The sequence below is a fragment of the Phocoena sinus genome, chromosome 1, assembly GCF_008692025.1.
Source record: "Phocoena sinus isolate mPhoSin1 chromosome 1, mPhoSin1.pri, whole genome shotgun sequence".
Taxonomy (NCBI): Eukaryota; Metazoa; Chordata; class Mammalia; order Artiodactyla; family Phocoenidae; genus Phocoena; species Phocoena sinus.
In genome coordinates this window covers 6,972,148-6,997,386 of record NC_045763.1, presented here as the reverse complement: position 1 = coordinate 6,997,386, position 25,239 = coordinate 6,972,148, and the positions used below count along the sequence as shown (strand labels likewise).

Below are 25,239 nucleotides of genomic sequence, written 5' to 3'. Positions count from 1 at the left end.
CCCCACAAGACACCCCCACCACCCCCCGCACACATGCTGGCCGTAAAGAAAGAAGGTAATATTAGCCCAAACTGTCAGTGCATCCCTTCCCAGGACTGAACGTCCTAGTCGGCTGGCAAGAGCAGGGGCCTCTGGAGAATGCGCGGGGGGTGGAGGGTGGGGGGGAGGAATGCGGCGCTGCAGACTAGACGTGGGGACTGCAGGGTGGAGCGTGGGCGCCAGGGGTGTGGTGGGAGGTCAGGGGCGGGGACTTGGGGATGGGGCCGGAGGTTGCGGGGAGCGCCTAGGGACGCGGGCACAGGGGCGCGGCAACGGGGCGTGGGTGGGGCTCGCGGGAAAGGCTCCGGGGCCAGCCGCGGGTCCGAAGTCGGGAAGTGAGGGCCACGGGGTGGCGCGTGGAGGACGCAGGGGCGTGGTGTGAGGGCGAGGGTGGGGCGCGGGGGCGGGGCGCGGCCGGGGTCCGGACGTGGGCGCCGCGGGGTGGAGCGTGGAGGGCGCGGGGGCGTGGCGGGAGGCGTGGGCGGGGCCTAGGAACAGGGGCGGGGCGCGGCCGCTGGGCCGCTGGGCGGCGGACCTGGAGGGCCCGGGAGGGGCCGAGACGCGGGCGGGGCGGGCGCCGGGATGTGAGCGGCTCGTTGGTTTGTGCCCAGACGGCGGCGGCGGCGGCGGCTGCCGCAAGCGGCGACCCGGCCCCGGCCCGCTCCGCTCCTGACCATGCCACCTCCCGCACCTCCCACAGAGCTGGTGCCGTCGGAGCGCGCCGTGGTGCTGCTATCGTGCGCGCTCTCCGCGCTAGGTTCGGGCCTGCTGGTGGCCACGCACGCCCTGTGGCCCGACCTGCGCAGCCGGGCGCGGCGCCTGCTGCTCTTCCTGTCGCTGGCCGACCTGCTGTCGGCCGCCTCCTACTTCTACGGGGTGCTGCAGGACTTCGAGGGCCCTTCGTGGGACTGCGTGCTGCAGGGCGCGCTCTCCACCTTCGCCAACACCAGCTCCTTCTTCTGGACGGTGGCCATCGCCCTCTACCTGTATCTTAGCATCGTCCGCACCTCGCGCGGCCCCGGAGACGGCCGCCTGCTTTGGGCTTTCCACGTCGTCAGGTGGGTGGCGGCGACGCTGCTTTCCCTCGGGTCCAGTGACCCCTGCCTGGATCCTGTCTGCTGCCCCTGTGGCCCTCGCCACCCTCTGGGCCCTGCGTCTTGATTGGACCCCTGGCCAGGCGCCCAGCGGGCATGTCCCGGGACAGCCCTGGGCCAGCAGAATGATGCTAGGCTTGCCTGGGAGATGAACTTGTCCTGAACATCGCCGCAGGGGGCGCCCCTTTGAGGCGGCCCCAGCCATAGCCTCCCAGTGAGGTGGGCGCCTCAGTGCAGCCCCTGGAGGGTGGGAGGGGCCAGAGCTCGCCCTCAGAGCGTGGCCCTGGTAACTTGGAAGCACCTGGAGAGCTGGCGAGGCCACTCTGGGCCCTTGGCCTCCTGCTTCAGTGTGTTCCTGCCATCTCTGCTGACCATGGGGATCGGGGGAAGCAGCTGGTCAGGCTGGGAGATAAGTTAGGTGTGGTGCATTCAGCCACTCTCAGGCTGCCGTCCACCCAGCCCTCTGCCAGATGCAGTGCTTCAGCTGTAAAATTTAGGAAGGACAGTCTTGTTTATCTTTGCTCATCTCTAAACCTTAGGCCCCAATCTCTTGTTATCTCTGTTCTAGATGATCTTACTTTCTTTCCAGAGTTCAGCAACTCTGAGATTGAGGTCAGAGGCAGAGGCTGGTCTGGAAGAGGGCAGCCAGCGGCCTGGAGTCTCTGAGAGCAGAGAAAACCGAGGCCTTGTCCTGCCCTGGCATTGAAGGGTCTCATCCAAGCAACCCTCATCTATGGAAGAAGGTTGGCCCCTTCCTGGTGTAATTTCAAGATTCAAACATCTGGTGGTGTCCTCTGGTGAACCCAAGGCAGGAATTTTATAGAGCCTCTTTCCTCTTCTCTTTCCTCCAGATAAGAGTACCAAATGCTGCCCTAATTATAGGTCCTCTCTGTTAAATACTTGAGTTCTTTCCAAGGGACTGAAGATAGTCAGCACTTTGGTAGAGACAGGTCACCTGGGTGTCACAACAGTGAGGTCACAAGCCTGCAATAGTCACTTGACCTCCAGGTCTCAGAGCTGTTGGATGGAGGCCAGCTGGTCCCTGGGAAACTAAACGGCCTGCTTCTCGGCTGTTCAAGTCAAAATGTTTGTAGCAAGCCATTCAGATGTGCCTCGGGTGCTGCAGAGACCCACAGAGAGCGGGGCTGCCTCCCCCACTCCCGCATCCAACCTGATCCCACCAACCATTTCGGAGACCCCGTCCTTGGCAGGCTGGTTGGCTGTGGGCAGCGTGGAACTCACGTGTACTCGAATAGGAGCCCAAGACTTTCTTTGCAAGATTCTCTTGTCTTTTTCCCCCTCTTTTGAAAAATACTGAATACAATGTATTTTTCAAGTGATAAAGAGAACATGGTGCAGCTCCTATAGAAAAGACATTTCCTAAGAAACCTTTCTTTTCACTTCTAGGGATGTTTTCTGTGACGCTTAGGGAAAGCCTCCTAAGAAAGCCCATGTGTCCTTCTCTGGCCATAAAAGGGAAGCGAATTGTTCGTCTTGTCTGTTGAATGTGATCCACCTGCTTCTTAAAAGAAAAAAAAAGAAGAAAGAAAGAAAATTACTTGTATCCAAGCTAGAAAGGGACTTTGATAGTTTACTCCCTGTCAGAAGTCAGCACTCATGTTGCTGGTGTGAGACTTGGTAAGACCTGTCCAACAGGTTCATGTATTGACCTAGGTCCTCCCAGACTGTGTTGCTAAGGACTCTTCAGTGTCTTTCTTTGGAGGACGAGTTTGTTGCTGCTGAAGGACCTCTTGGCGTGGGAAATCTCATCTTCAGCCTCTGGCAGCCCAGGCACCCACTCACTAACCATTTCAGATGACTGCAAATCAGTCCTGTTCTTCAAACCTTCCAGTCTTGGGAAATATTTTATTTTTATTTATTTATTTTTAAATATTTATTTATTTTTGGCTGTGTCGGGTCTTAGCTGTGGTACGCAGGCTTTCTAGTGGCGCACGGGCTCAGTAGTTGTGGCTCGTGGGCTCAGTAGTTGCGGCACACGGGCTTAGTTGCCCCACGGCGTGTGGGATCTTAGTTCCCTGACCAGGGATCAAACCCGCATCCCCTGCACTGGAAGGCGGAATCTTAACCACTGGACCACCAGGGAAGTCCCCCGGAAAATATTTTAAAATATGACAACACAAAGGGTTGCTCTCTCTGTTCTTATGAGTTGATTTTTTAAAAAAAAAACTGACAAATACCTTGAGAAACGGACAAAGGACATTCTGACGAAATAGTAAAAGCATGAATACTCAAAACAATACAACAGCGAGGTACCATTTTCTCATTAAATTAGAGGGAAAAAAATAGTAAGGCAGGATACTAATGTGATAAACATTATTATTGGCCATGTAAGTGGGAATAATCCACGTAGAAAATATTTGGTTCATACCCCTCGATCCCAGCAATCCTATTTGTAGGCATCTAGTCTAAGGCGATAAACCAAATTACATGCAAAGTTGGATGTACAAAGGAGTTTGCGTGGCAGTGTTAGCCAGCACAGTGATGAGAATTTGAAAGCAACCTAAATGTTCAAAAAGTCGGGGTTCAGTAAGTTATAGACTACACCCCACCCAGAACTGTCATGCTGCCAGTAAATACTGGCCATGAACTCTATAAGTCGTATATTTTTTAAACGGTATGATACAACGTTAAGTGGGAAAAGCCATCTATAAAACGAAATGCAGCCATGCACCGCAGGAGGCTGGAGAGAGTCGCAGGCAAGTTCCCACAAAGCGCCTGCATGGCCCCTGGGACCCCATCATAACGCCTGACATAGTTTCCTTTACGGAAAGACTTTTATCTCGTTGGGGAAGGAGGGCAGCTTAGACTTTATCCTCAGAGAAATTGCCTGGCATCACAAGCCGCATCAGGCTCCAGAGGTCTTGCAAGGATCAGGCTTTGATCCTGCATAAGCCAGGGGACTCACCCAGAGATGATCACCCTCCAGCCACAGCTGATGAGACTTTCCCAAGGCCACAGAGCTGTTAGCAGGAGGCTCAGCGTTAGAACTTCAAGGTCAGTGCCCCTTTTAGGATTCCATCTTGTCTCTTGGCCTTGATAATAATTTTTTAAACAGAGATAATTCAACAATCGTTTATTTTTAACTTTCCAGATTCCCCCCATCATTAACACTTTACCATGTTAGCTTTACTTATCCTCTCCAATTATTTTTTTCCTGGAACCATGTGAGAATAAGTTACAGGGACTTCCCTGGTGGTGCAGTGGTTAAGAAACCACGTGCCAATTCAGGAGACACGGTTCGATCCCTGGTCCGGGAAGCAACTAAGCCCGTGCGCCACAACTACTGAGCCTGCACTCTATAGAGTCCGTGAGCCACAACTACTGAGCCCATGTGCTGCAACTCCTGAAGCCCGCACGCCTAGAGCCTGTGCTCCGCAACAAGAGAAGCCACCACAATGAGAAGCCCGCGCACCGCAACAAAGAGTAGCCCCTGCTCGCCACAACTAGAGAAAGCACATGTGCAGCAACGAAGACCCAACACAGCCAAAAATAAAATAAAAAAAAAAAAAGTAAGTTACAGACCTGATGCCCCCAACTCCTAAATCCTTCAGTGTGCATTTATTTCCAAAAGACAAGGACAGTCCCTTGCGTGACCACGTACACTTCCCCAAAGCAGAGAGGAACGTGGAGCAGTGCCAATATCTGATTGTGTCCTGTGAAGAAGGAAAAAGGCAAAGCAACTAAAAAAAAAAAACAAAATCTGATTGTGGATCTGTTGAGGTTTTGCCAGTTGTCTATTAAGGTCGCCGATGGCAAAGGGACTTTGTTTTCACGTCTCTTTATCCTCCTTCAGTCGGGAGCAGTGTTTCCATCTTCCTTGGTGTTTCACAACTGGTGTTTTTGAAGAGTACAGGCCCGTTACCGTGTAGGATGTCCTCCCTCACCTGGGTTGCCTGATGCTTCCTCGGGAGTGGATTCAGGATCTGCACCTTGGGCTGGAATCTCACAGAAACCTGTTCTCGCTTCCTACCTGGTGGCGGCTGGCGACTTGGATTTGTTCCGTTCCCGGTGCCGTTCACTGCGATTGCTTGGTCAAGGTGTTATCTGCCCGTTCACCTCCTGGAACTCCTCGAAGTCTCATCCAAGGCTTTCCCATCCCCTGATTCCGACAGCATTCTGCGGTGACTCTTCCAGATGTTGCCGCATTTTCCAAGTGTGAGAATATTCTGTGTTCAGGGAAAGCCCTGCGATAAGTCCCTTTCTACTGTGTCTTAGCTGTGGAGACGGCACGGTCCCGACACCACGTATTTTAGTGATGGACTGCACTATAGTTGATTGACAATGTCGTGTTAGCTCCAGGTGAACAGCACAGTGATTCCGTTACATATTTATATTGTTTTTCAGATTCTTTTCCCTTAGAGATTATTACAAAATATTGAGTATAGTTCCCTGTGCTATACAGTAGGTCCTTGGTGTTTCTCTCTTTTATATAGTGTGTGTGTTTATGTTAATCCCAGACTCCTAATTTGTCCACCCCCCTTTCCCCTTCGGTAACCACAAGTTTGTTTTCTAAGTCTGTACCCATATCTTACATGCATGTGGAGAAGCATTTGTGACCGTGTGTTTGCAGTTCTCACCTAAGAAAGGGCTGTGCATCTTAGCCTGCTCCGGCTATGGGCGGGGTCATTTCCTTTCAGATAAGATAAGCAGGGAAACCGGCTCTGTCTCCCTGCAGAAGGTGACCTGCCTATCGAAAGCAGTCTTCAGCCCCTCTTCCCCTGCAAGGTGGTGGGCTCCTTCTGAACCAGTACGGCAGGGTCACGGACTGTCCCCTCACCGCTGGGCCAGGTGTGTCCTGTGATCGTGGGGGGAGGTCAGGCTGGGGCGCCTCACCTCGCCGCGTCAGAAGTGGAGCCCAGGCCGAGCTGGCAGCCTCGAGCAGCCTTTGGGTTTCTTCTGGCTCCACTGAAGTGGGGATAGGTGTGGGCATGACCCCAGGCCCACGTTGCCACCCACGCTCTGGCATTTGCTGGAGGCTCTGGAGGAAGAGAGAAGTCTATGGCATCCCAAGTTCACCACGAAAACCCCTGCTGTGGGGATTGGGAAGTTCCAGCGCAGAGAAAAGGGGACCCGTGGGCCCCAAAGGGGAGAGCCTGCAAGCTCTCTAATCAGACACCGGCTCGCTCACAGCGGGGCCCAGTGACAAGGCCCCAAGTGGGCAGTGTCTGAATGGGGGGTGAACCCAGTGGTTGTGTGAACAGCACCCCACGTCAGACAGTGCTCCCCAAAATGACAAGAGCTAAACCGGCTTTGTTTGCTGAGGGCCCTGCTGCAGTGAGGTCTCTGCGCTGCATTTGCGTGTCCGTGGGACACCCGCTGCGGCACCAGAGGCTGCCCCTTGACCCTGCCGGGGCAGAGTCAGAGTCTACCCCGGGCCCAGGTGAGCAGGAAAGCGTCCCTGAGCGCTGCACAGTGCTCCTTGGCACCCACAGAGCCAGGGTTGCAGAGGCCCGTGCCAGGGGCTGAGTGTTTAGAAGTTCCCTTGGACGCCTTTCCCCACCTCTGCGGCCAGGGCTACCAAGCGACCGACCTCGTGGTGGCCTGGCCGGTGCCTGACACCCTGAACTCCCACGTCCTGCCCCCTGCCCCACCCATAACAATAGGGGCAGAAACCTCCAGGCGGCCTCCTCGGGCCTGGATTCCTTGCACCAGGCTGTGCCCCCTGCAGCTGCATCCCTCCGGCCCGGGCCCGGCTCTGCCCTGCTCCCCAGAGCTTTCAAAACTGGCACATGGTTGCCAGATAGTTTCGTTCTCAGAGCATCTTGGGGTCATGGTCACATTCAAGGCCTTGCATAGGCCCCAGGCACGTGGACCAGGCTCTGCTGTTTGGGGGAGAAGACCCTCTTGTGGCCTTCCCATCAGGTGCCACCCTGCACCAGAGATCTGTAGGAAGGGTGAGGTTTGGGGGAAGGGGGGAGTGCAGGAATCCAGCGGTGGATTGAGCAGACCTTGAGCCCTTGGTGCGGAGGGGGAAGGGTGTTCCCAGCCCTGACTGTGAACGTGGCTCTGTCACCACAGGTGTCCCCCTCCCTGACCAGTGGGACAGGTTGTTTCAGAAGATCCCCAGCTGGGCAGACTGGGAACTCTGAAGGAAAGCCAGAGCCTTGCTCTCGGGGGCACCGGCCGCCTCTCGTGGTCATCTTGACAAATGCCACGGAATCCAGGTGTGGGACGCGGCCTGCTCACCGACCGCCTGATCCTGCGGTGCTTCAACTTCTCATGGGGCGACTGAAGAACAAAGTGAATGTCAAGTTCCAAAAGCCACGCTCATGACCAGTCTGCAGGGCATTTGTCAGTTTACCCCTCCCCTGAGCCTGCTGAGGGCCCCCAGCTCTGCTGGTCTGGGTGTCAGGGGGTGTCCCAGGGCTGGGCTGCCATCCCCTGCCCTGGCATGTCTCTCCCCCAGAGTTGGTAGAGAGCATCTGCCCTCATCTGCTGTGGCAGCCCTAACAAAGCCTGCAGACTGGGTGGGGTGCTTAAACAACAGACATCCCTTCTCTCCCAGTCCTGGAGGCTGGAAGTCGGAGATCCAAGTGTAGGCAGGGTTGGTTTCCGCTGAGGCCTCTCTCCTTGGCTTGCAGACGGCCGTCTGCACCCTGTGTCCTCACACGGTCGTCCCTCAGTGAGTGTCTGCATCCTAATCTCCTCTTCTTATAAGGACACCTGTCCTATTGGATTAGGACCCACCCAGTGGCCTCATTTTAACCTAATCACCTCTTTAAAGACCCTGTCTCCAGATACGTCGCGTCCCGACATACTGGGGGTTAGGACTTCAACACAGGAATTTGGGGGCAGGAGGGGACATACTCAGCCTATAACTGCCTCCGAAGGGGGAGGAAGCCAACTTGGAGTCTGGCCTCGGTTTCCACGCAAACACATGTGAGAGCTGGGGCCTGGGCACCTCTGGGAGCAGCTCTTGGAGCCCCTCAAGTGGGGGATTCTGCTCAGAGAGTGGTCTGCAGGCCCCCTCCATCTAGGTGACCCCAGCCACGCTTCTTCTCCACCTGCATCACAGGTTTGGAGAGAAGGAGCCTCATTGGTCACCTGCTTTAACCATGTCCCTCCTCAGTGCCTTTCATAGCATCCCCTGCACGTGGTCACATGGCTTCCTCCCCTTGATGGGGGACGCTGCCGGTTTAGCCCTTGGCTTTGGGACTGAGCAGGTTGCCTGTCCTTTCCTTCAGCCGCCTGAGTCTGCTCTGCTAGCTGGGCGTCCCCAAGAGTCTTCCAGTACTCGAGGCCCAGCTCCAGGCCCAGCACGTCCTCACATGCCCGCTCTGGTGCCAGCTTCACAGTCTCAGGTTTAGAATGTGGGTCCCAGGTGTCCACACGGAGGCAGGACAGTTTGCTGGCCGTTCTCCATCACCCACGTCTGGGCATCAGGGCAACCCCTCCGACCAAACACCTTCTGGGTCCCAGTCAGCTACAGCCCTTGGTCTGTTTCTCATGTGCTGTTGTTAAGCTGTATCTTACTTCTGGTTTTGTTTGTTTTTTGATTGATGGCTGCTTTTTATTTTTTTGGAGGGATAAAAAACTGTTAGGTGGTGCATGTCAGAAATTAGCAGTAGACATTTCTGGAAAGTGAGAATTAGGTCACACATGTCTTTGTAGAGTTCCTCCCAGAGTTGGACACCGCCTACAACTCAGGGTGGCCACTTGGCCAGAGAACAGCTTGGCGTATTGAGGTCACCAGAGAGATTTTCTCCTGGCTCTATAGGTGAGAGCCTGGGGCAGGGCAGCTTCAGCGCCCTATCCTTTTCATCCTCTGTCCAGTGGTGGCCTGGAGCTGGCTTGTGGGACCCGGTTGTTAAATTTGAGGGCATTTTGTGGGCTGATTGTTAGATAGAACATCGTTAAAAATTAAATTATATAAACTGCATTAAAAACAAAAGTAACATACTCAAAACTCCTTAGGTCCTAATTATACTTTTTTAAAAATTTATTTTATTTATTTATTTACTTTTGGCTGAGTTGGGTCTTTGTTGCTGCGTGGGGGCTTTCTCTAGTTGCGGTGAGCGGGGGCTATTCTTCGTTGTGGTGCGCGGGCTTCTCACTGCGGTGGCTTCTCTTGTTGGGGAGCACGGGCTCTAGGCGTGCGGGCTTCAGTAGTTGTGGCTCGTGAGCTCTAGAGCGCAGGCTCAGTAGCTTTGGTGCACGGGCTTAGTTGCTCCGTGGCATGTGGGATCTTCCTGGACCGGGGCTCAAACCCGTGTCCCCCGCATTGACAGGCGGATTCTTAACCACTGTGCCACCAGGGAAGTCCCCTAATTATACTTCTGTTGCTTTGTAGAGCAGATGTCAGCAAACTTTTCCTGTACAGGACCAAATAGTATTTTCAGGTCTGTGGGCCATGCGATCTCCAGTGCCACCGCTCAGCTCAGCTCTGGTAGCTTGGAAGAAGCCATGGATGATATACAACCAGTGAGTGTGGCTGTATGCAGTAAAACTTTATTTTAAAAAACAGACTGAATCAGGAGCTTGGGATGGACACATATGCACGACTGTATATAAGACCGATAACTAATAAGAACCCACTGTAGAGCACAGGGAACTCTACTCAGTACTCTGTAATGACCTGTATGGGAAAAGAACCTAAAAAAGAGTGGATACATGTATATGTATAACTGATTCACTTTGCTGTACACCTGAAACTAGCACAACGTTTTAAATCAACTATACTCCAATTTAAAAAATAAAATAAATAAATAACAGACTGGGCCAGATTTGGTCTGAGGGCCCTAGTTTGCTGGACCCCTGTTCTAGATTTAAGAAAGTGATAGAGAAATGTTTGTAGTAAAGATTAAATGCAAAAGTGTTTCTTGTCTCTGTACTTAAGCCCTGGCGGCAGCCACGTCGGGGCAGGTGGGAAGCCGCATATTTCAGGGGGAGGTGATGCGAAGGGGCCATGTCCCAGAGCAGGAAAAAAGAAGAAGCATTCTTCCAGTATTGGAAAAGTATTACCTGATCCACAGAGAGGTTGCTCGTGTCAGGTTGGCCCAGTGAAGTCCCAGCTCTCATCTGGTCCCCCAGGTCTTCCTCATTTCACTTCCATCTTAGTCATTAAGGAAAATGAAAAGGTCAGCCCCCTTCTCATCACGGAACTGCTCTCATTGGCTGACTGCAACCGCAGGCTGGCTGCAGATACCAGAGTTCTGCAAAGCTCCACAGAAGCCTCCTGTGAGAATCAGTTGGCTGTGTGGAATGTACGATGAGGAGTATTGTGTATTTTATTATTATTTACAAATTGTGTGCCCCACATCCTTTAGATCAGTAAAATTCATGATCAGTTATGTTTGTGTACGTACACGCACACACACGTGCGTAGATGTCTTTCTGATGTTAAAACATCACCAGCACACCATTGTCTGTACCTGTAAATTACGAGTCCGGTGGAGCCTGCTTGGCGGGGTTGTTAGACCATCCCTCCCACTCCATTCCCACTGCTCTCTGAGGTCACCTTTTCTTCCACCTCCACTCAGGTACCTCCCCAGGCAGCTTCTGGCCTCAGCAGAGCTGCTCTCTGTGCTTGAGCTCAAACAGCAGCTCTGATTGATCAACCCACGTGCTGAGCCCTTTCAAAGCCATCTATTTGGTCTCCCCTCTAGCAATTTTCCATCACAGATTCAGCTCCAGGTACAGCCCAGTGACACAGAGGAAATACGTCACCGGGTAGCTTCTGTACAACAAACCTAAAGTTGTGAAATGTGGGGCTGTCACCAGGGGCCCTGGTCCCCAGGGGCCGTAGGGATGCTGAGGAGGGAAAGAAGCTGCTTCCTCCCGCCAAGCCTGTGCTCTCCCTTCCCGGCGGGGTGGGAATCCTCAGCTCCAGTCCTGCCGGGTGTTGGTCCCTAAGCACTGCTCTCCCATCTCTAACTTCAGGATTTCCGGTTCAGCCCTTTAAAAGCCTTTCACCTCCTTTCAGTAAAGCCCTTGCAGTGAATATTTAAAGAGTAAATTGGGAAAAGCTGTCTCACTTGGTTCAAACTTCATTCATTCACTCACTCATTCATTCAGCAGGTCCTAGTCTTGCCCCTATCGTGTGCCAGGCACTGGTGTAGATGCCAAGATAGAGCAGTGAATCCGCATGGCCCTCGCCTCATGGAGCTCATAGCTGACATGTGTTGTCCTAAAACCCCAGGATGGCGTGAGTTTTAAAACAGTAACCCTTTGGTTTGATACTAATATCTATTAACTCACCAGATCAATAACTTTTCGTAGCACAAACATTTAAAATAGACACACTCCATCCATTTGAAGTGTAACTTGGTACCTTTCTCATAATCCTTGTTTTTTTAATAAATTTACTTATTTTATGTATTTATTTTTGGCTGCATTTGGTCTTCTTTGCTGCGTGCGGGCTTTCTCTAGTTGCGGCGAGCGGGGGCTACTCTTCGTTGCGGTGCACGGGCTTCTCAATCTGGTGGCTTCTCTTGTTGCGGAGCACGGGCTCTAGGCACGGGGCTTCAGTAGTTGCGGCACATGGGCTCAGTAGTTCTGGCTCGCGGGCCCTAGAGCGCAGGCTCAGTAGTTGTGGCTCACAGGCTTAGTTGCTCCACGCCATGTGGGATCTTCCCGGAGCAGGGCTTGAACCCGTGTCCGCTGCATTGGCAGGCGGATTCTTAACCCCTGTGCCACCAGGCAAGTCCCCACCATCCTTTAATTTCTATGGGGTTTTGGCCCCTTCTGTGCTCTTGTGACTTCAAGGAGGATGTGCTGCTTCTGCCTCTGCTGGGCTGTCGGGGCAGCAGAGCTCAGGGTGGCACCCAGTGGCCCGCCCCAGGCTCTGGTCCCTCCTGCAGAGGCCAGTGAGGGGAGGAGGTACCAAGTCTTTCCTGGGCCCAGGAAGCGGACTTTCTCCCTTTCCTCGCCATCCCTGCCCTGCCTCGTCCCCAGCCCTGCGGCATTTGGAGAACCTTATAAAATCACAGCCCTTCTAGCCTCGTTTTGGTAACAGACTAAGTGCAACTGTGGCCTCATCATTGTTCTACGACCTTCTTTCAGAAAGAGCCGATATTCCTTACACAGAGCCCTCAAGACAGAACCAGTTTCTGAACTAAACGTTTTCCTGATAACACTGTCCTATTTACTTACTGCTTGTTCTCTGGGCGGCTGACCTACCACGTAGGCCCGTGTGTCCTCCTGGGGGCAGAGACCGCGCAGGCCTCATCATCCCTGGTGGCTACACCGCAGGCCCAGATCCTGGGACCTGGGGACAAGCCTCACTGACAACGTTGGTCGTAAATGCGGACACGCTTACCCTGTCCCGCATGCTAGATGTAACGCTGATGAGTTTATTCTTGTGACAACCAGCAACGATGCTCTGCTCCAGGCACCGCGATCACCCCCACTCTGTGGAGAGAAACACGGATGTGTTGCGGCCACGTGGGGCAGGGCCGAGACTCGGACCCAGCCTGCTGCATCGCAGTCCAAGCTCTTAACCACCCTGCCGGGCCGCCACATAGCTTCTGTGTGTCCCCCTGGCTGATTTAAAAGGCTTGGCGAGGAGACTCGTGCGGGGACCACTGGGGAGGGGCCTTGGGGCTCAGCCCTAATCCCAGCTGTGTTGCCATTGCAGTAAACTCTAGAAAAGTCAGCCCAGCACTGCACTGAGAGGTGGCCCCCGCCCCAGGCTTTGTGCTTTAGTGGGCCCCCTTGGACCCTTGCCAGTGTCCGCCCCTTCCCATAGAGCAAGGAGGGCTCAGGACCGAGGAGATGTGTCCGCCCGGAGCCCAGGGCCCCTCTTCTAGTTCCTGCTGTGGGTGCACGGGACCCAGACAACCCCAAGCCACCAGTGTGTGCACCCCTGGGCCCAGGCTGGCCAGGGGGGGCTGACTGTTGGCGGGGTGTGTGGATGAGGCTTGTCTGCGTGGGCTGGTGTCTGCGGGCCAGTGCACAGGCCCCTCGGTGCGGGAGGGAGCCGGCCGTCCCGATGCCACAGCATCCCAGCGCCAATCTCCGAGGAGCCTGGCAATTCTGAAATAGACCCCGGCCTCCAAGGGCTTGGGAGGGTTTGTCCAGGTGGGAGGCCAGGGCATCCCGGGCTTGGCAGGGCTTGGGCAGAGCAGGGCTGGGTTGGGGGATTTGAGGACTCCCGCCCCTCCTTTCTCCGGGAACACTGTCTGCTGTATGCTTGGGAGAGCACCGTCCTTCTTGCCTAGCATCCCGGTGCCTTCACCCTCGCTGGCTTTGCCGGGAGCTGGGTCTGACCTCACCGCCTCCCGTCTGCTCCTTATTCCTCAGCTGGGGGATTCCGCTGGTCATCACCGTGGCGGCTGTCACGCTAAAGAAGATCGGCTACGACGCCTCGGACGTGTCCGTGGGCTGGTGCTGGATCGACCTGGAGGCGGAGGACCGCGTGCTGTGGATGCTGCTGACCGGGAAGCTGTGGGAGATGCTCGCCTACGTCACGCTGCCCGTGATCTACCTCCTCATCCGGAAGCACATCAACAGAGCGGTAGGTGCCCCACGGGGCCCCGGCCCAGAGCTCTGTGTGGCCACCATGTCCCGGCGTCGGGCTTGGCTGCCGTAGGGGACGGGACTGGTGACCGACCAGAGTGACGGAGGGTTTGCTGTGCCTCAGGCACCGTGACGTGCGCTGAATTAATAAGCATCGTGGGTTGACTGCTTTGCTAATTATGCAGCCCTGTCGGGAGCGGGTCCTGTTATCCTCCGTTTGTGGATGAGGAAACGGGAGCTCACCGAAGTTAAGGGGCTCCCCAGACTCGCCCAACTCTGACCTGCTGTGAAGCCAAGGAGGCTGCAGGCTCAGCCTGTGTTCTGGGCCGCAGCTCTCTACTGCCCCCTCCTGGACAGATCACCACGGTCGCTTAACCTGGAGAGGAATTTGGATGAAAGATGAACAGTAGCCGACTAAGAATTGAACTGGCATGCCCCTGGGGAGAGGAGGCCACAGGCTTTCACAATCAGCGATACAAATAACTCACTTCTTTCTCCTTGATGATTAAAATATTATAAGTGGTAGACTTTTCAGGCTGTCAGGAATTCATAAATCAATAGGCTGGGCTGCTCTGAAGTCTCCTAGACTTCTGGCCAGAAATTCTAGGAAAGAATGGTTTCCCTCTGATGATCTGGCCAAATTGTTCCTTGCTCTGGACTACCGGTTCCGCACATGTAAAGTATGGGCTTTCTCCTAGCCACAAGCAAACTGCTACCCCAGAAAGCCTCAGGTTAGCCCATCCGTTGATCCGCTCAACCATTCATTCAGTGTGTTTTTATTGAGCATCTACTATGCACAAAAGCTCTGTGTGTCGGTGGGAATGCTAATGAGAGCTCAGGCATGGGTCCTGCCCTCCTAGGAGGAGGGAGAAGTGTAATTACGATGGAAGATGAAACGGGGCTGGAGCAGTAACATCGTGAAAGCTCTGGGGATAGACTTCCAAGCTCATTCTGCTGGTGTAGTGCCTGTGTTTCTTTTTTGCTCTGAGTTTTCAAGGCTGTAATTGTAGGCGAGAATGTCCCTAACTTTTGACTTTCGGGTGTGCTGCTGGCTCAGCGGTCATTTCCAAGTGTGTAGGGTGCTCCTCGCAGCTGACACGTGATCGCCACCCTGTATGTGGGATGCACACTTTGGGTTCTCTTTTTACTCCAGAATTCACCTGATTCTCGCCCCTCCCTGCCGCCCTCTTCTGGCTCAGCTTGGAGTCGTTGACAGAGATGCTGGCAGGGCTTACCGATGGGTCTGAGATCCTCTTTGTCTACTTAGGGTTTTTTAGTTGGTCTCCTGCCTGGGCCAGGGCTACCCTTCTCACCTCCTCTTTTCCGTTGCCCTGGGAAGGTTCCGGGCTCCCCGATGAAAGCTCCCAGGAGCCCCACCAGGCTCTGCCCAGGACCTCCCCATGCCCTCCCCCAGCTGCCTTTTCATGTGTGTGTGTGTGTGTGGTGTTTTTTTGGGGGCCATACTGCAGGGCATGCGGGATCTTAGCTCCCTGAGAACCCGTGCCCCCTGCAGTGGAAGCACAGAGTCCTAACCACTGGACGGCCAGGGAAGTCCCCCGAACCACCAGATTTTAAATTGGCACCGCCAGCTCTCCCTCCTGCCCAGACTCTTAACCACTGGAGCGCCAGGGGAGTCCCTCGTGTGTCTGTCTGCCTCCCTGCCCTTCCTGTAGTGGGGGCAGGAAGCCTGGGGCCCTGCCTGTGAGGCTGACCACCCCCCCCATGTGAGAATGGTCTTCTCCTACAGCTCTGCGGGTGTTTCCAGAGAAAAGGAATACTAGTGAGCAGGGAGGTGAGAATGTACGGGTGGTTCCCTGCCTCTAGCTAGGAGGGAGAGCTAAAAATAAATGAACTGGGCGAGCTTTGCCCTGAGGAAGAGCGGACCAGCAGCCCTGGCTAGCGCCCAGCTAGTGCCCAGCTCCCCTGCCCACCCATGTGGTCCTGGAGGGGGTGGGTGGTGCCGGTCTCTGGGTGCTGAAGGCCCCAGGGAGGAAGCACGTGCTCTGAGCAGGTGAGCTGCAGCAGCTTGGGTGCTCAGAGATGCCAAGGGGTGTGGCTCTTCTCCTCACCTGCGCCTTCAGTGTCCCCCACAGAGGACCAGGCTCAAAAACACATCTTTGTTATGGAGCAGTGTTTTTTTATCTATTTTTAGAAGTTCGGTTGTGGTCTGGAACTGCCTTTCCTGTCACTGAAGGGCATTCCGAGGAGTGGGGAAACCAAAGCTGGCGGCTGCTCACCTTTTCTTCCTGTCCCAGCTTCGGGCAGAGCCCCTGCTGTGGGGCAGGCCGGCGGCGGGGTGGGGGGACACAGCAGGGCCGGGGGGCAGGGGGAGGCTTGCCTTCTGGAGGAGGATGGCCGTGAGCCATGGGCCTGATAAACGAGGGTGAATGGTGTCCAGGAAGGAGGAGGATAAGAGCTATGAGAAGCAGACAAGGATAAAGAGCTGGAGGTGGGGACAGGACCACCTGGGAAACGCCTTTGCAGTTTAAATAGGTTGTCAGGATAGCCCTTATCCAGAATTCGACACTGGAGCAAAGACTTGAAGAGGGTGAGGGAGTGAGCCACGTAGATGTTTGGGAAAGAGCATTCCAGCTCGAGGGAGGAGCCTGTGCAAAGGCCCTGGGGTGGGGTGTGCCTGGCATGTTTGGAGCATTAGGAGGCCCGTGTGTCTGGAGAAGAGTAAACAGCGGGTACGTAACAGGAATGAGGTCAGAGCTAGACTAGGGTTGGGGACATCGTAAGGAACATGTGAAATGGGAAGACACCAAGAGCTTTGAGTGGAAGACTGGCTTGATCCGACTTAGGTTTTCAACGAGCCACGCTGCTTCTGTGTTGAGAGTAAGACTGCATTGGGGATGGGGTGGGGTGGTCAGGGCGATAGAGGGAGACCTGTGAAGAAGCAGTGGCAACTCCCCAGAGAAGGGGTGATGGTGCTTGGACCAGGGTGGTGGCGGTGGCAGTGGACATCCAGGTCTGGGTCTGTTTTGAAGGCAGGGTCTGCAGGGCTTGCCTATGGATCGGACGTGAGCTGTCGCACAGAGAGAGGGACCAAAGGCCACTCCCAAGTTTGGGGCCTGGACGGCTGGAAGGACGGAGCTCCCGTTAGCTGAGTTGGGGGAGCACGCATGTATGTCGGACCTGAGAAGTTTCCGACGTGCTTTAGACACCCACGTGGGGTGTGGAGCAGACAGTGGATGGAGGAGACCGGGCAGAGGTGGGAACTTGGGCTGCCGGCCTCAGGTACTGCGCGGCTCACGACCTCCGCGTCCCGGTGGGAGGGCAGCCTGCGGTGGGGCTGGAGGGGGCGGGAGGGCCCCGTCGCTCACGTCTGCTTTGTGTGCTCCTCGCGCAGCGTGAGGCTCTCTCCGAGTACCGGCCCCTCGTGTCCCAGGCGCACCAGCTCCAGCGCCGCACCTCCGCGGCCGATAAGAAGCTGGCCCTCATCCCGCTCATCTTCGTCTGCCTCCGGATCTGGAGCACCGTGCGGTTCGTCCTGACCCTCTGTGGCTCCCCGGCAGTGCGGACGCCAGTGCTCGTGGTTCTGCACGTAGGTCTGCCCCGCCCCCGCCCCGCCCCCGCCCCGCCCTCGCGGCTCCCGGCCCACCGCGGGGTCAGCAGGGTCAGATCCCTGTTCCCGGCAGGCAGGCAGGCAGGCAGGCGGGGGGCTCTGCCCAACCTCGCCTTGCTCGCTGCCCCACAGGGAGCCTTGATGAGAGAAGATGGAAGGTCAGCGTGGCTCGGGGGCAGCCCGGGGGTGTTGAGTTGCTGTCCAGTGGCCTAGGAGTAGCCCCGGGAGAGTTGACTGACCCTGAGTCCTTCCCAGCCCAGAAGACCCGGGGACACGCCTGCAAGTCCAGGCCTGCCCGGTGCTCAGCCCAAGGCCCACGTGGACAGGGTCCCCCGCAGACCAGCCTCAGGGGCGGAGGACCGGGTCCTGGGTCCCCAGCACTTCCCGGCCTCCCTGCGTGTGCTTCTCAGGCCCGCCCCGGCCCTGGCGCTCACGCCTCTCCCTTTCTCCCTGCCAGGGGATCGGGAACACCTTTCAGGGGGGCGCCAACTGCATCACGTTCATCCTCTGCACCCGCACCGTCCGGACTCGTCTCCTCTCCCTCTGCTCCTGCTGCTGCCCTCAGGCTTCCGCTGCCGCCGAGAGCCCACTGGGCCCCCCAAGGCCTCTGCGCCCTCCACAACGGGCGGGCGAGTCTCAGGGGCCCAGGCGGGCCGCGGATGAACTTCCAAGCACCTGAGCTGCTGCCCCCCTAGTTCTGTGCGTGGGTGCTGCCGACCTGGGGCGGGCGGCGCCGAGTCCCCTCTGCAGGGAGCGGGGCGTCAGCCGCGCTGTCCGCCTTCGGCTACCGAAGCTCGAGCCCCGTGGGGAGCAGCGCAGACTCAGCTTGTCTACCTCCTCGACCCTCAAGCACGTCCCCCTCACACCGCATCCTTCTGCACGCAGGGGAATTCGTCAGCATGAGGGCTGCACTGAGATTCAGGGAAACCCGTGGTACCTGATCACTGCCAGGTTGCCTTGCGGTCCGGGCGTCATCGGCCTCATGACCACACAGCACTGTTTACAGCTGGAGGGACCCACACCGGTGGGAAAAGCACATAGAGATATATATACACTGGGCACCCATCCTCAAGAAAATGTCAGAGGGTACCAGCGACGTGGCCCCCACTGAGGTATCACAGAGCAGACTCCTGGTTCGTCAGGGCGTTGAGATTCCCCCGAGAGCCTGGCTTTTCTCGGATGGCTTTGCTCGTCAACGAAAGGGCCAGTTACCTTTCACCAGGAGGTTCCCCCCCTGGTGACCAGCGGGAGCACAGCCGCACACAGCTGCAGGGCAGCTGGTCTCCTGGGGCCTCCTGAATTCTCTCCACGGGCTGCCAGCCCTTGATGTATGGATTGTGTTTGAGTTTCAAGCAGAGGCCAGGATCCCGACTCCTGTCTCCCCCAGGCACTTAACATTAAAATGCAGGTCCCTCCTCCAATGCAAGGGCTGGAACAGGACAGGAAGAGGCCACTGCAGAATTCCCCGCAGACGCCCCACTGTCACTTGGGTCTGTTCTTGTAAAGACTGAAACGGGTGAGTCAGGGAAGGATCTGGCTCATTCACTTCCTAGGTTAATTTTTTATAGGAAAGGCGACCAGAGGGTTAGGGAACACCCAAATACTGATTCCTCCCTGAAGGTGAAGGTTTGGGGGATTGGTTGGGGAGAGTGACGCATGCATCATGGGGTGATGTAAAAGAAAACGGATTTAAAAGAAGCATCCGTATCTCTATAACCTATGACTCTTCCACCAACCCTTTCATCTTAGGTCAGAAAACAATTTCTCTGTTCAGTCACAGAAGTCACTGGCTAAGAGTGGGAGGTGTAACTGTCACCGTGCGTGCGGGGCCTTGGGGAAGAAAAGTACAACTAACCTGATAGGTGCCCCTCCCTTGGGGCCCATGAGAACTCTGCAAAACTGATTTTCTGAACCTGTAAAAGGGTTCTGGATTAAAACCAAAGCCACACCCTACTGTTGATTCCTCTTTTACTCTCAAAAGCAAAATCTATAATAGGAAGAGACTCTGAAAGTAATAGTCCTCTACAGAACTAGGTCCAAAACGCTCCTTTTGGGTTCCCTTTTTAAAAGAAGGTTTTATGAAAATCAGCAAGAGGTGAAACATCCTTTTAGGATCCAAAGAAAGCTCTGGGCTGCCCTACAGAAAGCTACTTGTCAGTAAGGCGGTCTCCTTACAGAAATGGCCCACGTGAGGGGAGTCTGGGGTTCCCCTAAAGACGTTACAGCTCATCATGGGTGCCTAGCTGGTAAAGAGCCTCACGTTAGCTTCTAGAATGGAGCAGAAATTCAGGAAGTTGCTTGCTGCAAAAGAGAAGGTGACTCACGGCTGCGTTAGAATATGGGCCCTGGGGGAATGATGCTCGAACACCTCTTGTTCTGAAGGGGGCCCCAGAGGCCTTGGCTCAGATGGTGCAACATCGATGCCCGCTGGGCATGGCCTCTAAGGACAGGCCTGAGACCTGGGTTTCCCCAGACCGGCTGCAGCCGGAAAACACCCGCAGAGGGAGTCGGGGCTCAGAGAAGAACATCTCCGTGTGCCCGGGCCTCCCTCACATTCTCATTCCACCTGTGAGTTGCCGCTGCTGAGTATTTCCATTTCCCTCCCTCTGCTCCCCACCCCGTCTCTGCGGACATGTTACTGAACAGGTGAACATGTTACTGCGAGTGGCGGACACGTGCGGGCAGGGGAGGGGCTCATCCTGGTGCCCGGAGCGTTGCAAACAGCACCATCACGAAGCCCAGGAGGGTCTCCTGCCTCGGATCAGAGCCAGACAAAAGCGCGTTCCTTTTACACGTGGCTGGGCGCCCGTGGGTTCTCTCTCTCTCTCGGCCAGTGTGGTTAATGTTTATCCACCCTCACCCCCCCGGGCACAGCTGTGGGACCTCGGCCTGGACAGGGGCTGCATCTCAGCCCCCAGCCCCTCTCTTCTCAGGCACTTGCTGAACCTTGGTCTTTTCCTCAGGTTTACTAAACACTTTCTGCCTCTTTGTGCTTCAGAGTTGTGTCTGTCTGTTTTTGTTTTTTAATAAAGATTATGATTTGGCCCAGGGTTAAGGGTGCAGACAGAGCTCTGCCTGTGTCCACAGCAAGAAAAGAACGTTTTTGCAGGCTTCCCGTCTCGGCATAATGGCATCGCGGGAGGTTTTGTGCACGTGCAGAATTGTAGGGCACACCCTGACCGTCTGGGTCAAGGCCAAAGTCTTGCTATTTTAAATTAACTTAACTACATTTCTTGTGTGTATTTGGTAAACCGACTGCCGTTGATGTGGGTGCGGGTCGGCAGTGCGGCTCAGACGGGCCTGTGCTGTGGGGCAGGTCCAGAGCTTTCCACACGGTTGGGCCCTGGAGACCACGTCTGTGTCCTTCTCTGTGGGCAAATGCAGTCGGGTAGGTGGCCACCTGGTTGGTATAGCCAGCTTCTCCTGAGTTTGCCTGATAGAATCCCTGGTCTGGGTTGGGGAGCAGGGGTGGTGGTGTTTAGAATGCAGATTCCAAGGCCCCGTCCCATATGAGAGTCAACAGAGCCAAGTTCCAAGGACCCGCAGCTTAGGGCTAAGCTCTCACGAGTGAGACACTTCAGATACTGGGCCACCAACCAGGTCTCCCTTCTTGCATGATTCTATCCCGACACCCGGTGACCCTCTGCAGTGGCAACTAAGGCTCCCAGGTGGCCGGGAACTGCTGGGGCACAAGGGCTCTTCTCTGAAGGAAGCAGCCTTCCAAAACCAGCCATCGGAGCCAGCTGCCTAGTTCGGTGCAGACCTTCGCAGCCCTGCAGCCCTGCCGTCAAGTCTTTTTTTTTTTTTTTTTAACTGCTACATCTTGGGAACTTTGCTCCCAGAAGCGTTCCTTGTTTATTTGTTCTACTTTCTGGATTTTGTAAAGCTAAAAATACATCAACTGTCAAGAGGATGAGAGGACAAGCCACAGACCGGAAGGAAATATTTGCAAAAGACACATCTGTGTATCTATACAAGATGATGGATGCTAACCTAGTGTCATCATTTCACAGTGTATGTGAATTGCCTTCACACTGTACACCTTGAACTTATACAGTGAGGTGTGTCAGTTATTTTTCAGTGAAACTGGGGATTGGGGGGTGGGGAATACACATCTGATAAAGGACTGTTACCAAAATATACAGCAGACTCTTTGTTGTTTTCAAATTTTAATTTATTTTTATTTATTTATTTTTGGCTGCATTGGGTCTTCGTTGCTGCACGTGGGCTTTCTCTCGTTGTGGCGAGTGGGAGCCACTCTTTGTTGCAGGGCACAGGCTTCTCATTCCAGTGGCCTCTCTTGTTGCAGAGCACGGGCTCTAGGCATGCAGGCTTCAGTAGTTGTGGCACACGGGCTCAGTAGTTGTGGCTCGTGGGCACCAGAGCGCAGGCTTAGTAGTTGTGGCGCACGGGCTTAGCTGCTCTGCGGCATGTGGGATCTTCCCGGACAGGGGCACGAACCCGTGTCCCCTGCATCGGCAGGCGGACTCTCAACCACTGTGCCACCAGGGAAGCCCGGCAGGCGGATTCTTAACCGCTGCGCCACCAGTGAAGCCCTACAGTGGACTTTTGACACTCAGCAATAAGAAAACAAACAACCCGATTGAGAAATGGACCAAAGACCTTAACAGCCGCCTCACCAAATAAGATACACAGATAGCAAACAAGCATGTGAGAAGATGCTCCACATCATGTACCACCAGTTAACACAAGTTAAAACAGCGAGATATCACTACCCACCTATCAGAGTGGCCACGAGCCAGGACATCGACAACACCAAATGCTGGCGAGGTTGTGGAGGAACAGGAACTCTCACTCACTGCTGGTGGGAACGCAAAACGGTGCAGCCACTTTGGAAGAGAGTTGCGCAGTTTCTCTCAAAACTTAACATACTCTTACCAGCAATCACGCCCCTTGGTATTTACCGAAATGAGTGGAAAACTTATGTCCACACGAAAACCTACACACAGATGTTCACAGCAGCTTTATCCATAAGTGCCCAAAACTTGGAAGTAGTTAAGATGTCCTTCAGCAGATGAATGGATAAACTGTGCTGCATCCAGACAATGGAATATTATTCAGCACTAAAGAGAAAGGAGCCATGAAGCCATGAAAAGACATGGAGGAAACATAAATGCATTACTGAGTGAAAGAATTCGATCTGAAAAGGCTGCATGCTGTACGATTCCAACTGTAGGACATTCTGGAAAAGGCAGAACTATGGAGACAGTAAAAAGATCAGTGGTTGCCAGGGGTTGGGGTGAGGGAGGTGGAGCACAGGGGATTCTTAGGGCAGTGAAACCACTCTGTATGACCCTATGATGATGGATACTTGTCAATACACATTTGTCCAAACACACCGTGTCCAACACCAAGAGTGAGCCCTAATGTAAACTCTGGACTCTGGGTGATAATGACGTGTCAGTGCAGGTTCATCCCAGGTGACAAGGGTACCACCTGGGTAGGAGGTGTTGATGCTGGGGAGGGCTGTGCAGGTGTAGGAGCTGGGGGCACATGGGAAATCTGTAACTTCCCTTCAATTTTGCTATAAACCTAAAACTGCTCTACGAAAATAAAGTCTTAATAGAATTAATTAATTTAAAAATACATTGACCAGCCCCTAGAAATGCCTTGCATCTTTCTTATATTAATTTTGTTATTAAGATGCAACTTGGCGGGGAGGGATAGATTGGGAGTCTGGGACTGACATGCACACACTGCTGTATTTAAAACAGGTAACCAACAAGGACCTGCTGAACAGCACAGGGAACTCTGCTCAATACTGTCTAATAACCTGAATGGGAAAGAATTTGAAAAAGAATAGATACGTGTATATGTATAACTAAATCACTTTGCTGTACACCTGAAACTAACACAACATTGTTAATCAATTATGCTCCAGTATAAAATAAAAATTAAAAAGAAATTTAAAAAGTAAAAACAATAAAATTATTACACTCAAAAAGATACAGCATACACAAACTTAAACAATACAAAATTAGAAGTGTCCTGTTTCTTCCGGGCAACCACTTGGGAGGGTGTTTTAGCTACTCTCTCTTGCCTTGGTCTCCATACCTTGAACCAGATTCTACGTGCTTACCTGTGAGAAAATGGAAGAAGCCTTTCCCGGCCGGTGCTGAGAGACCTTCCTGAGACCCTCCACTCCTCATTAGGTGCTGCGTGCCTCTCCCCATCCACACCATCTCCCCTCGGTGACCCTTCATCACCTCTTCCCCGATCTTCCCACCAGCCCCCTCGTCTGGCGTAGGGAGGCTCTGAGCACCACCCAAGGCACAGTCTGGCCAGGCGACCTGGCCTGAGGGACTCCAGGGGATGCAGCGAACGGTCCAAGCTCTCAGGCCTCCTCTGACCTGTACCTGTCCCCCTCTCTGGAGTCGCCTCCGCCTTCCTCACCCCAGCAAACAGCACACCCTTCCATGCTGGTGATGCTTGTGGTTTTTCCCAACCCCAGCAAGCAATCATCTGACACCAGCTGTAGGACCAGCTGGGTGTCCTGCAGTTCAGTTCTGACACCGTCTACCTGGAGACAGCATCACACCCTCAGGTGAAGGTCTCAGTCCTAAAGACTGTCTCCCCACTTCAGATACCAGCTGAAAGTCCAGGTTGTCACCTGTGCTTCTGACCAACCACCTGTAGACTGGAGATTCCCACTGGGGACCCCCTCTTTGGGTTCGATTAATTTGCTAGATTAACTCACGAAAATCAGAGAAACATTTTACTTACTAGATCACTGGTTATTACCATGGACATAATTCAAGAACAGCCCGATGGCAGAGATGCACAGAACAAGGTATGGGGAAGGGACACGGAACTTCCATGTCCTCCAAGTCCTACTCTCCCCGAACCTCTGTGTTTTCCTGTCCTTTTGGGTTTTTATGGAGGCTTCATTATATGATTGATTAAATCATTGGCTACTGGTGGTTTATTCAACCTCCAGCCCCTCTCTCCTCCCAGGAGGCTGGTGGCGTAGGACTGAAATTTCCAACTCCCTAATCACAGGGTTGGTTCCCCTGGCAACCAGCCCCATCCTTTGCTTACCTAGGGGCTTTTCCAAAAGTCGCCTCATTGACATAACAAAGACACTCTCAATGCTGAGGAGATTCCAAGATTTTAGGATCTATGTGCCAGGATGGGATGAAGACCAAATATATATTTCTGATGATAAATCACAATATCACGGTGCTGTTCCATACTGTCCCATGCTGTTCCCTCTCCCTGGAAAGCCCTTCTCTTCCCTTCTTGCTTGGCTCCCTGCTTCTGCCCTTAGCCAGCAGACACCCTGAAGACCACCTCCCTCTGCTCCATGGCCTTCTAAGCAGACCTCTGAGATGCCACGGCGTCCATAAAGACCAGAAGTTCCAGGGACCACTCTACCTGGCCGGTTCCCCCAGAGCCTGCCCGGTTCTGGGCACAGAGTGAGACGCTAGGGCCAGCCCAGCATGCACGTGGGGCTTAAGCCTTTCACATCCAAAAAGTTAGAAGTTTGGGAGGAAGAGGTAAATGACTTCTTTTTTTAAAAAATATATTTATTTATTTGTTTGTTTGTTTGTTTTTGGCTGCATTGGGTCTTGTTGCTACGCACAGGCTTTTCTCCAGTTGTGGCGAGTGGGGGCTACTCTTCGTTGCTGTGCGCGGGCTTCTTATTGCGGTGGCTTCTCTTGTTGTGGAGCACAGGCTCTAGGCATGCAGGCTCAGTAGTTGTGGCTCACGGGCTCAGTTGCTCCACGGCATGTGGGATCTTCCCAGACCAGGGCTTGAACCCGTGTCCCCTGCATTGGCAGGAGGATTCTTAACCTCTGCGCCACCAGGGAAGTCCCTAAATGACTTTCTGAATGAAGCATGTGGGTTCCCCAACAAAAAAAACCCCAAAACTCAGACTCACTTATTGGAGCAGAATCCAGGCTCCATGAAGGAAAGGTTTGCCTGGCGTTATGGGGTCAGGACATTGATAGTAGCTGACAGCTAATGTTTACTGAGCTCTTATTACATTTGGGGCCAGATGAGGTCACCCTTCTCAGCAGAGACCCTAGTGACCACACA

The 25,239-nt window shown here is 54.2% G+C and overlaps 2 protein-coding genes across 2 annotated transcripts in view; both read left to right on the top strand.

Moving 5' to 3' along the window:
• Positions 1-570: 570 nt before the first annotated feature.
• Positions 571-21,059, top strand: GPR157 (G protein-coupled receptor 157). Its single transcript, XM_032605661.1, has 4 exons — positions 571-1,097; positions 13,395-13,608; positions 16,963-17,157; positions 17,636-21,059. The coding sequence occupies exons 1-4, from the start codon at positions 715-717 to the stop codon at positions 17,855-17,857; spliced, it is 1,014 nt and encodes a 337-aa protein (XP_032461552.1). The 5' UTR covers positions 571-714; the 3' UTR covers positions 17,858-21,059.
• SLC2A5 (solute carrier family 2 member 5) overlaps positions 13,547-25,239 on the top strand; it is a 47,441-nt gene continuing 35,748 nt past the window's right edge. Inside the window, exon 1 of the mRNA XM_032605647.1 lies at positions 13,547-13,608. The gene's annotated coding sequence lies outside the window, so the exon portion shown is untranslated. The remainder of the gene's footprint in view (positions 13,609-25,239) is intronic.